The 12,519-nt window shown below is 49.2% G+C and overlaps 2 protein-coding genes; one reads left to right on the forward strand and one right to left on the reverse strand.

Moving 5' to 3' along the window:
• Positions 1–2,890: 2,890 nt before the first annotated feature.
• Positions 2,891–5,172, reverse strand: FFUJ_13597 (related to GCD6-translation initiation factor eIF2b epsilon, 81 kDa subunit; the record flags this gene model as incomplete). XM_023576300.1 has 3 exons in its annotated part: positions 2,891–4,909; positions 4,965–5,021; positions 5,086–5,172. The coding sequence occupies 3 exons, from the start codon at positions 5,170–5,172 to the stop codon at positions 2,891–2,893; spliced, it is 2,163 nt and encodes a 720-aa protein (XP_023429470.1).
• A 4,575-nt stretch (positions 5,173–9,747) lies between these two features.
• FFUJ_13598 (SKN7-like protein) lies at positions 9,748–11,825 on the forward strand (the record flags this gene model as incomplete). XM_023576301.1 has 7 exons in its annotated part: positions 9,748–9,804; positions 9,859–9,875; positions 9,924–9,996; positions 10,047–10,187; positions 10,240–11,076; positions 11,130–11,328; positions 11,389–11,825. 7 exons carry the CDS (start codon positions 9,748–9,750, stop codon positions 11,823–11,825), a joined length of 1,761 nt encoding a protein of 586 aa, XP_023429471.1.
• Positions 11,826–12,519: the final 694 nt, after the last annotated feature.

Genomic DNA, 12,519 nt, shown 5'->3' on the forward strand with positions numbered 1-12,519 from the left:
CCCCCGCACAATGACTGAGGGAACTTAAGCATCACGAACAGCAAGCTCTTTAGAGGCGTTGACGTCATCGGAAGATTTTGCTGGTCTCCCCACTACCTAAACAATTCAATTTTATACCACTCGGTCGGACGTTCGATCGAACTCCCTCATGATCGTCCCGTTGTTCCCCGATCGAACATTTTTAGCACTCCATTGATGGAAGTTTACTAACACCTGTGAGAAATCAGATGGAAAACAGTACTGCCTAGCATCCATATGATCAGGGTCCTGATTATCAGAACTGCATATGTATAGCCGCGAATACTGGACCCATACCTGCGGCATGATTATTATCTTGAGCCTTGTCACACGAAAGTGCGAATGGTACGGAGTAATCAAAACGATTTCTGTTGGTTTACTAGGGTGAGCTTCCACCGGTAACACCCAATTTGGGAACGAGCCCTACCTTAATCCACCTGTTATATATACAGTACCCTGTTTCCGTACACTGGGGTCGATGCGACCCTGTGGTCAGCCTCCAGCATCGGCGAACCCCTACTTTGAATAACCGCAACTTTATTCGCTTTGCTTTGTGGGATCGGAGCCAGATCTTGACGATTCGGTTTTCAGGGGAGGGTGCATTTCAGGAGGCCCAACTGTTCAAGATACTTTCCTGTCTAGGGCTTTCTTGAACAATGGTTTTGCGCATCAAACACTGGCTTCTTGGAGCGTAGTTCGGGTAAAATCGATTCATTCGAATACTTTCACATTACCAGGCAAGCTGGCGCTCTTCGTCGTGGTGCTCCCTCAACTACGATCTCCATCAACTGAGCATGCCTATCATTAAGCGGCTGATGCCGTACACTACACTACACTACAGTCAAGCCACCACCACACCCCTCTCCCTTGCTGAGGGCCACTGTACTGGGTACTTTCAAGCGTGTTCAATCTCATCACCGGCAGTTCGAATGTATCATCAATATCGTCATCTTTCCGCACTCGGCTACCAGCTCGTGTTGCAAGCGAGTGTTATCTTTAGGACCTCAACTTCAACTTGTGAGAAAACTTCGTTTTGTTTTTTCCAAGGATGATGAATCAGGGTCCTCTTCCAGAAGCCTTCCGTATCACAGGGCTTAAAACTTTGACTGGAACTGCCATACCTAACGGGGACACGATCAGGTTGATCACTACATCATCGCACGTCCTACCCATGCGCATCTGCCCTCCTTGAAGGGTTTTTTGGAGATTCCTGCCCCCCTTCTCCACGCTTCCTGTACCTGAATTGGTGTCTTCCGTCGTGACCGTAAAGTCTTGATGGTGAAGGGAGCTGATCGTTGCTTGGACAGTACGTCCGCTCCGGCAATCTCAATGGCGCGTTGCTGGTGAGAGACAGGCCAAGATGCCCAAAATAAGAAACCCATTTACTCTCTATTTTTGGAAATGCTCTTTTCATCCCAACAGCGACGATCTCGGTTGGATATGCACATGGGTATTTGAACTCCAAGGGTTGTTGGGGACGGTGGTGGTGGTGAGTTTGGTGATAGTTGCATGCAAATGTCGATGATGTTGACGCGTCCTTTGTCGAGTCATGATCACCGCCATTCTGCTATCAAAAGGAATGACTTGCGCTGAATAACTGAATCGTGTCGTGTCATTTACTGGGATATGACTCGTGTGCTTTTGCTATCATGTCCCTCTCACATTACAGCTACAAGTCGTCTCGTGGCTGCGCTGGTAATCCGCATCATCTAGGTCACAATGGATTGCATTCCAGGTCAAGGTCAGAATGTTCCTCATCTTCTGAACAGCGTTTCTAGAGAATAGTGGCTTTGAAAGCAAGGATAAGCAAAGCATAACAGGGGTAGATACGTGTGGCCCTCCACATCATAAGGTATACATCTGCTCTCCATCACTGACCAAACGGAATGAACAGGGAACGTTGGATAAGGAACCTAAGAACATAACATAGGTACTTGTAGGACTTCTCCGTACCGGGTAGATATCACGGGCAAACAAAACAAAACAAAACCTTTAATCAATCGGTTGTGACAACTGGAGAATTTGGACTAGGCGATATAGGGTACGCAAGCATCCACCACCACCCAGATACATGTATTGATTATGTAGAAATCCTGCGTATCAAAGATGCCACAACTGTAGCGCTACGTTGGTGCAGGGCTTGTTGAGCCGGAGAAAACTCCAAATTGAGGTCAGTTCCATTTAGCTTACGGTTGAGCAAAGACTAAGCCGGTGGACTATCTTATAAATCAGTTATAATATGGCAATTAAGTCAAGGTTGAGGTTATTCCATGACACTCCTCGGGGAAGGGGAAGGTATCATAACGCTCCATATTATGGTTACTAATTTTAACCAAGGTATCTCATATCACTGGAGACTTTGATGAACTGTATGTATACGGTTACTCAAGAAGTGTGCCCAGACAGCCCATGCAATTTCTGATCTTAGATGCACATGCCTAAGTCAGCAGTAAGGTAGGATAGGGACGTTCATACCAGAATCTTGTTAGACGAAAAGGGAAGGCTTGATAGAATTAAGTGTAGTCTAGGAGTTGGAGGACTATCTATAATAGCCTCGAAGATGATGGCCTCTATGGGCATCATCAGTTTGTCCTTACTGCCTAGATAGGCTGTATAGATATTAGGTAGCAAGGCAAACAGCAAAAAGCTCCAAACATAGGTATAGGCAAACCTAAGTAACAAGTCTGGATGAAGGCGATGTGTAAACATGACACACCCAGTTCTTACGATTACTGGCGACAGTATAGACTCTGACTGAAAACATATAAACAGGTAGCAAGGTGTCTTGTGTTATACTATGTTTATAAGAAACCATGTCCCTTTGTTTATTTTGTACTCCGTGACACTTACAGATAGAAGGACGCAAAACCATCTATTCCTCATCGCTGTCGTCCTCCTCCTCGGCGTTCTCCAGCCACTCCACCAACACGCGGCACTTTTCCTTCAGCAATGCCATGGTCTCATCTTCAACGGCACGGTCATTCCCCCACCAACTCAGAATACCCTCCTCCTCAAGGATATCGAGCGCATACAGCTGCTGTAGCATTGCGGCGAGGAGAGTGCCAACACGGGGCTGCTCGGGTCCTTGGGAGCGCGTGAGAGCCTTCTGGAGCGCGATGATAAACTCGACTTGCTCGGCCTCATTATCATCATCGCCGCCAATTCCGACCTCATTGATGAACTTTGTTGCACCTTTGCGAGCCCTTAGTGCTTGTTCAGCAGCCTTGCTGGGTTCGAGATTGCCGTGCTCAGGGGTCATAAGCTCGACTGCGCGACGGGCAAATGCGGTGGCCACGGCTCGGCGCATCATAGCGTCCGAGGCATCGTTAGAGAGACGCAAGCCCATGAACTCAAGCTTGGCCGAATCGAAATCACCGGACTCGGCACGAAGAGCGTCGACCAGACCGTGTACGGCCTCGCTATGGAATGAGAGTTTGTCGCCAGCATCGTCGGAGGCGAAGGACGTGCGGCGGGAGGGGTCGGTGGTGTCGACGTGCAGGGAATTCTCATCCGGAATTTCTTCAGAGATTTCGGAAGACAGTGTCGACACCGATGAGGTGGAGATGTTGAACTGGGAAAGGTTGTACATGAGACTCTTCTGAAGCTGGCAGGGGTCTCTCTCGTCAACCTCATCATCCTCAGGGTCCTTGAATGCTGCGGCATTGGTACCAGAGCCAAGTAGCTCGGAATCCGGCGTTAAGGGATTGCCCTCGGAATCGACACATGAAATGACAGTATCTTTAGGTAGTCTTATGCTCTTGCCAATGTTGACACCAAAGGAAATGAGGCTGCCTTCTGCTATAGTTGAGTTCTCTCCAATAGTGGCCGAATCTGCCACGATAGATCGGTATATTCTCGCGTCGTCCCCGACTGTGGTGTCGTCCCAGATGTAACAGTCCTTCAATATGACATTGTTACCGATCTTGCAGTCTCGCCCAATTATGCTGTTGGAGATTTTACTTCCTGGGCCAATCATGCTGTCACGTCCGATGACCGAGTTCTGGACTTCGGACGTATTAGCATAGAATGCACCGTGCTCGACTACAACCGCAGGTCTGTGACGCTGGTAAGCCTGCTTAGGAACAATATTGCACTCTGGAATGAAGGGATAAGTCCATCGGCCTAGAATGTCACGACTGATGGCGTCGTACTGCTGTAGATTGCTTGCTCGGGCTGCGTAACCTTCCTCACAAATCTCGGTATAGATCATCTTGCCATTCAGCTCCCAATCCTTGAGCACGCCGTGAAGGAAGTTTCTCCTGGGAAGCTCGTAGTCGAAGCTTTCCGACCAAAGCGCAAGTACCTCGGGTGTACAAATATCGATCTGAGCATCGATGAGGTCGGATCGAATCTCGAATTCGGTTGATAGCTCATCCACGACAGCTGGATCTAATGACATGTATCGATCGCTTACCAAGGGGTTCATCTCATCGTAGTGAAGACATCGTTGAGTCTTTGTGTCGACCACAAAAATGGGCGTGATTCCATTTGTCTTTGTTCGGTGATCATCCTCTCCACCACTGCGCAACACCATTGTCATGATGTTGGCTGCGCTGTCTTGCCTCCGTTTTCGGTGCGCCGCCAAAGCGCCATCGAGCATTATGTTGGACACGAGGTCGCCATGCACGAGGATAAAATCGCCATCGACAAGAGACCTCTTGTCCATATCGCGTAGGACATCGCCGGCTGATCGTGCATCGGAGACTCGGACAAATTGTAGAACTGAAAAGGGGGATGTGCGCGCGGCTGCTGACCACCGAGACCGGCTGATGTAGTCTTCGACCTGGTCGGTATGAGCACCACAGTAAATGTAGACTTCGTTGACACCGTTCATGGCTAGAAATTCAAGGGTATACTCGATGAGGGGAGTGTTCGCGAGAGGGAGAAGACACTGCGAATAAGCCCATTAGCATGAGCACACGGCCGAGGCGAATAAGAAGGCATACTCTTGGCTTCTCGGTGGTAAAAGGCTTGAATCTGTCTTGAAAGGAGTCGGCGAGGACCTGAAGAATACGCTGTGAGCTTGCGCTGGTCTTGAAGAAAAAGATACCCCGCCATGTCACCTACAACCGCCTGGAGAACATCCTCGCTTTTGCTCTCGGCCCCTGATTTTGAGGATTTCTTGCCCTTGCCACTATTGCCCTTGTGCGACATGATTATTTGTCGGGGTCAGAGCGTTGCGTCCGAAAGATATTGGGGCGAATATTGTGAAGTTTTACGTTGAAGCGCACGCAAACCGTGGGGTTAGGTCAAATTTCCAGTGACTCAATCGACGGAACTTAACTCCCCACCTCACCTCGGTGTAGGGGCTCTCACCTCGGTGAAAAGGTCAAGCTGGTCTGCTGAGGTAATCATTCAAGCTCTCCAACACCCCACACTGCCAAACGCCTGTTGATCTTCAACGACCTGTAGTGGAAATAATAATACCCGGCGCCGAGCGATGAGTCCCGATAGACTTAGGTGGACATTCCTGACTTCACTTTGCTACACATGCCAGGCATAACACATCAGCTCGCTATATCAGGAGCCTTGACTGTAATACGCGTGCCAGTAAAATCCTGAAAGCACCCAGTAGTCGTGATTCCGCTTTGTTTGTTTCTTGGCAAGCGCAGACGCTTGAGCGTCTAAGTTTCGCTTAACAAGGAGCTATTGGTTTTGGAGGGGGGTTTGACTTTTGACAGACAGCTGACACTCGAAAACTGGTTCGATAATGGCGTCTCTCAATGAAGCCCGTCCAAGCACGAGCCTGGTGGCACATAAACGACAGGCACATGCTCAGGAACAGGCAGGACTCACCGAATGACAAGACTTGGTGTCGCTTCGGTTCCGGGAGGTGGTAGCGCCCGATCGGGGACTAAACTAGAGAGGCAACATTCATCTATGCGGCTTCGCCGACGGTCCGACAACTTTCGGGTCGTTTGATTTCCTTTTGAGCATCTTCCCTCTTGAGCAGGGAAAACAACAAATCATACCTCCTAAATTAGAGGGTGGATGGGGCTTCCGGCAGCTGGAATTGCCCAAGCATCAACTGTATGTAGAGTTGTCCCTTGTTGGGTTCGGTTCCTCGACGAACGAGGGAAATGTCCGAGACAACGAGAGATCACAACTTGACATATGATAGCCATACTTTCCATCACCCTCAGCGACGAGACTACGTACCATGTAACGAAATCTCGCCGACCGGGAGATGTGGATTAGTGCGGCTGTCAAATGTTGTTCGCGTTCAGTACACCCACTAAGGCATCCGCAAGTGTCTTTTAGATGTCTTGGGTCCTAAGTATGTCTCGGTCGTAGCATTTGATGCAGATGTCTCTCAGTTTAGACAGTTGCAAGTCAAGTAGGTAGTTTGCGGTGGTCAAGCTTTGTAGATGCCCTCGACCTACCTCACCCTGGTAGGGTAGTAGGTAGGTACTAGGTAGTAAGGTATGATGATCTTGCCAAATGTACTGTTAGATGTTGCCCTGTTGCCATTCATGGATACAGACTGAAGATGATGGTTTTAGACCAAGGACAGGTCAATAAAAGTCTTCCATCTGAGGGTTTCCAGTATATCAATGTAAAGCAAATCTCAGGAATTCAGGGTCCTCTCCCCCTGTTATTAAACAACCCCGCAAATAGGCCCTAATAATTCAAAAGAACTAATAAAAGAATGATTTCTAAAGTACGAGCGCTGGACCCTCCCTTCTTCTTTGCCCTTTTAAGGAATTCTCAGCCGTGGTCGCCAGATTAGTTCTAGGTAGGGGAGAACAGATTGCGATTTCCATATCTGCGGTTCGTGCACAGTGTGCCCGCATCCGCTCATACAGTTGCAATGGAGGCAGCTACCCGCTTCGTTCTCGCCCTCGTTCTTTGCCAACGGCCACGGTCTCGACCGATCATGGACTTCTCGCTTGTTTCTATCTTGACCTTCACATTTGAACAAACCATTGCTTCCCAACAGAGTATCTTGGGGGATCAAGAGTCTATCTTTACGTTCAATAAGATGCGGCAGTCGCTTCTCCAGCACCCTCTACCCGACGACCACAAAGCGCCCGAACAGTATATACAGTAAAGGACAGTGTTCGATATCCTATAAAAGGAATAGACGCGAAACAGAACAGGCTAAAAAGAAACATTTTTATACCCTGGTCTAGTATTGCTAGATCGAGTTCTGGCTTCCACTTTCAATGTTACTCAACATTGCTTGGTCTCTATTCAGCTGCGCTGATCTCCCTTATTACAGCTAAATCCGTACCACGCCATGCGAGGAAAGATGACCATTCCGGGCAAGGACACCACTAAGACCTGATATGCTGCGGCCAGTTGAAGCATTGGCTGAGGCTGAGTGTGTCGTCTCAGTTCTTGGCTGACCTTCTATGATTCTGGTTCGACGATAACCGAAACGCCTACAGCAAGTGGTCATTGGCGGACTGATTCCTCACTCTCCTAAGCTATTGCCCCGGAACGCTTCCCTCATGTCTTTTCAGCTTTCTTCAAAGATCAAAAGTTAGGCTGTTGATTGAGAATGGTGTTTCAATGCAAGGATTTCAGGTTTCTCAGCATTTAATCCCTGGCGCTGTGTCGATGCCCCGATCTTGCTGCATCGTGATTCTCTTGCAGATCTTTTCACAGGGCGCCAGCGCCCAATACTGGGTCCTTAGTCAACACAGCCTACATGGTATAAGAAAACGTGGCCGGCCCTCACATTAAATCTGTATGGAAACACCAGTCGTGTTTTCATTCACCTCAAGGACAACCCAGTCTCAAGACAGTCCCTTAATTATTCATCCCTGACAACTGGGAGTCTCACTACTGTTGAGTTAAGAACGCTGGCGTTTGGCTTGACCAGGGAACCGCCGAGCCTACCTAACAACGATATGCCTCTATCTGGAGCATGAAAATAGGCGGACGTATACTTGAGACTATCCAAACTATGATTATAGCCATTTGATGTCAATCAAGGTTGCTGCATCAGAGAGAACTATGGTTGTGGCTACATGATTTAGACAGTAGCCATATTTCCAGACTGCTGGGTCTCCAATCCCGAGTCATGGCTACAAGCACGACATGTGTCTTCCGTTGATCGAGTGAGAGAAATTCCCAGCATTCCACAGCAGGCCACAAATGCAGCCAGGAACGTGGCCCCAGGACTCAACACCAGAAACGCTTTACGGCGACTTTCTCATCTAGTTAAACTCCGAGTTGATTGGTCACGTTGGAAGTTTAAGCTGACACGATAGCGCAAACACCTGGACACAAAGCTGGCCAGGTGTCGATTGCTACATCAAGTAAAGCATTCTTTACCTCTGTTGTCGGCTGCCCAAGTCTTTAGTAACACTACGTGCATCCACCTCCCTGCATGGCGCAACACCGCATGGCTTTACAAATGGAACCAAGACACGGGACAGCTCCAACAGCCTTCCTGACATAATCAAGCCAGGAGTGAAGGAAACAATGGGGCTAAAGAAGGAGGAACACAAATCTGACGGACCCGTCATTCTTGCAGCGAATGTCTCGTCGTGACCGGCTTCGTGTTTGTAGTGGATGCCCTGTCTTCCGTACGCATGGCGTGAGAACGATCAACATGGCGGCGAAGCCAGGACAGTAGTAGAATGGATATCTGAACAGCTGGGTGGTTTTTTCTCTCTCACTTCTTCACCAGCTAGCGATCTTCCAAACGAAGCTTTGGTCACATAGTGGCCACGGTGCGCCATGATCACCTCCACACAGTCGAATTTGGGGACGATCTCCAGTACAACCGGGCAGCCAACCAAGGGTCATGGAGTACTGTGAAGGACCAAAAAGCTTTGGATGGACACAAGGGGACACCCCACAGGGACGGCCGCCAGACTTGTTCGTGCAATAGCGCTTCATTCCCACCGCGATCTTGGTTGAGGCTAAACCAACCTTGGCTGGAAAAGCCCACTCCGGCTCAAGCTTTTGTCTTTCGCCTTGCCTTGCTCAAAGCATCAGTAGCGACATCAGCATCAACAGCAAAAGCACAGATCCCCCTGCCCCAGCCCAAGTGGGAAGTGCCATCTGCTCTCGGAACAGAGCGTGTTAAGCAAGTTGTGCTAGGTATTGAGTACCTGAAAATATCCATATCTCCTGGCTAAGAGGTAAGTCCCTACGACCCCCCGCCAAAGCCAAGCCACTCGAGTTCAGAGACAAAAGCAGGCTCAGGCTATTCCGTTCCACCCACGCCTGTGCCCACTCCCGCTCACACGGCCTCCCAACTTTGTCTGTCTTGAGATACAACTCAGGCCCTGTCCCCGTTCCCCGTTCTTCATTCCCTCCATTTTCAGCCCCTTGGTCCTGCAATTGCGACGGCCCTCATCTATCGCATCGTCGCCCTCGATCTCCCTGCGAAGACCCTTTTATTCAATCTGGAGCACTCTAGCCCGCAAAGCTTTCTAGCCCCTGGACTTGCTGGTGACGACTGAACATCAACGCGTCCAGTTCTCGAGTCTGCAATTAGTCCTGACGCCATTCGTTATCATCTCAACTCGGCGCATCAAAAACCATCCATCCTCTGTTCAAAAGAACCGGAACCGTTCTTTTTTGACTTATTGTTACCTAAGGTTCGACAACGATCAACGGCGACTCGGCCCGGTTAAACGCCTCTTCCATCCGTTACCCGTCGAATCGACTCTTGAACAATCCGTATTGTTCTAAATAGCAGACCGGCGGCGAAACCATCTCGAAGCAAAGCATAGAGTAGCAAAGGCACTCCTTACATAAACGCATAATATGTCTGGTGACGGAACCTCGACCCCCGGGGTTGGTGGCAGCAATGCCAGCGAATTTGTAAGTCGACAAGACGACAGTGGCTGATTACATCACAACTGACACCTCTGACAGGTTCGCAAGCTTTATCGGTATGGCTACTTGTAGCTGCCTGTGCATGCAATGCTAACAGATTCAAGGATGCTCGAAGATCCAGCGCATCAAGACGTTGCAAGATGGGGAAAAGATGGCGACACGTTCGTTGTTGTTGAGGTAGGCTTGAGCTGAAATTGACTACCATCATCAAATACTAACAGCGCTAGAACGAAAAATTTACACGTTCAATCTTGCCTAAGCACTTTAAGCACAGCAATATGGCCAGTTTTGTCAGACAATTGAACAAGTACGATTTTCATAAAGTGCGACAAACAAATGACAGTGGATCTGCGGCCAATGGTGCCAATGTGAGTTTACCTGACCGTTAGATGTTGAAGCCAATAATAACCAAAAAGCTAGACTCTTGAGTTCAAGCATCCCAATTTCAGGGTCGGTAGCAAGGATGATCTCGATAACATTCGTCGAAAAGCCCCAGCACCCAGGAGGACACAAGCTACAGAGGACTTCACAACCAGTCATCACATCAGTGTCATGACTGAACAACTGACAGCTACCCAGCAGCAAGTGCAACAGCTCCAGGAGCTCTTCACCGAAGTGTCTCAGACCAACCGACTTCTTGTGAACGAGGTTCTGACTCTGCAAAAAATGCTCAATGCGCAAAAGCAATCACAGCACGAAATGCTTAATTTCCTCTCACCTTCGGGGAACCGCCATCAACAGGGCATGCACCTCAACGTCGGAACATCTCCTCTTGATGGTAGTGACGATTCTGCACCAGAACTGCGACGGGCTCGTGAGCTTCTGTCTAGCGTGACACCTGATCAAATTGCCGACCGAGAGCTGGAACGTCTTCAGGGCGTATATGGATCTCCGGCAGACTCCGCAGTTGTCATCCCACAAGCCTCAATGCCTATGATGCATGATCCAATGAACGACATCAACCGCTACCCCGTGTACCCGGTGGGTCAAACCGTCGGCATCGATCCTTTCCACTCGGATCACATCCATAAGATTCCTTATGCGATGCCGAATGAGTCCAGCGCCAACGCCATGCAGGAGGTTCCCGCTCCCCAGCCCATCAACATCCAAACACATGCAAACTCGAACTCGTCGACCAATTCGGCCCTCACTTGGGCGTCACGAAAACCCAGGATTTTCCTTGTTGAAGATGATCCGACTTGTGCTAAGATTGGTATCAAGTTTCTCAAGTCGATGGGCTGTGAAGTCGAGCATGCTGTACGTGATTTTCCCAACAAGCCTCTCGGGCCGCCTAACTGACCATTGATTAGCAAAATGGAGCAGACGCATATAGCCGTATCACTAGTGTTGCCCGTGATCATTTCGACATGATCTTCATGGACATCATAATGCCCAAGCTGGATGGTGTCTCGACTACCATGTATATCCGGCAAGACTGCCCTGCCATTCCCATTGTTGCTATGACGTCGAATATTCGATCTGACGAGGTCCACTGCTATTTTGAACACGGTAAGCGCTAGCCGAAGCATGAGTCGCGAACGGACATGGGAACTAATTTTGCATGTCCAGGCATGAACGGAGTTCTGGCTAAGCCATTCACCAAGAGCGGAATGCAGAAGATTGTCGAAAATCACTTGAGCTATCTCCTTAAGGGTTATGACCCCTCGACTCAACAAGAATCAGGCTCAGGTTATGTAGTTGGTGGCGCAGGTTACATGAACCCGCCGAGCAACTTGAACACTCCCGGCGGAACAAATTTCAAGTTCGAGACAACGCCTACGCCGCCGGCGACTGGCGCCACTTGGTCCCCGGGACAGATGCCGCAACAGTCCCCCATGACCGCAGGGATGGACCAAGGCTATGGCATGGTAAATGGCGCAAGCCAGTACGGTCTGACGCCTACCAGCGCGAGCCGAGCTAGTTTCCCAACAAACATCTCACAAACCAGCCAAGGGCGAATGGATGGCCAGAGCCCACCAGAAAAGCGCCAGCGGACCTACGTTTGAGCCACTGATATAGTAATATGTGCCTGATGTACGCGTGACGCTACATCATGAGGAGTATGGCGTTCGGAGCGAGACAGTATGGGTATTTCAAGACTGGTGGCTTCTTGGTGTTGGCCGTCATGGAAGAAGGATTTTGTCGTCGTATATTTCGCATTTATGATCGGGGAGACGCATCGGGTCCGGATCCCTTGACGAACAAAGACATGTAGCAGAGATACAGCAGGCAGGCAGGTAGTTGTCCCTGGCATTGGCAGAAACGGCGCGTTCGCGGATTTGTTTCGGGAGTGTTTGGAACGTCTGATGAACAAGTTTTGATACCTGCAATAATATCATTGTTATTTGGGTGCGAGCCCTGGCCCAGCATGCAACATTTTTGCTTTATTGGTGGTCCCAAGGCGCTGAATTGCTGAGATCCATTTCATGGACCTGAGGAGGGCACGGCATAATGGTCCGTCCAGTGAAGCTTCGTACACCACCTGACTGACGTATCGATTCAGGCCGTAATCATATTCGACATTTGTTTCTGCTGGAGAGTTTGAGTTTGAGTATAGATGTCTAGATTGTTAGTTTAATCGGTGGGATATAGGTAGCATTGGATAGAGAGGGAGTAGCATTGTGACATATATATATATATATATATAATAAAAGTCAAGTTGGCCCTGGAGTAGATGGATGAAAGAATGAAAGAATGAAT

Source organism: Fusarium fujikuroi, chromosome FFUJ_chr04 (genome assembly GCF_900079805.1).
Source record: "Fusarium fujikuroi IMI 58289 draft genome, chromosome FFUJ_chr04".
Lineage (NCBI taxonomy): Eukaryota > Fungi > Ascomycota > Sordariomycetes > Hypocreales > Nectriaceae > Fusarium > Fusarium fujikuroi.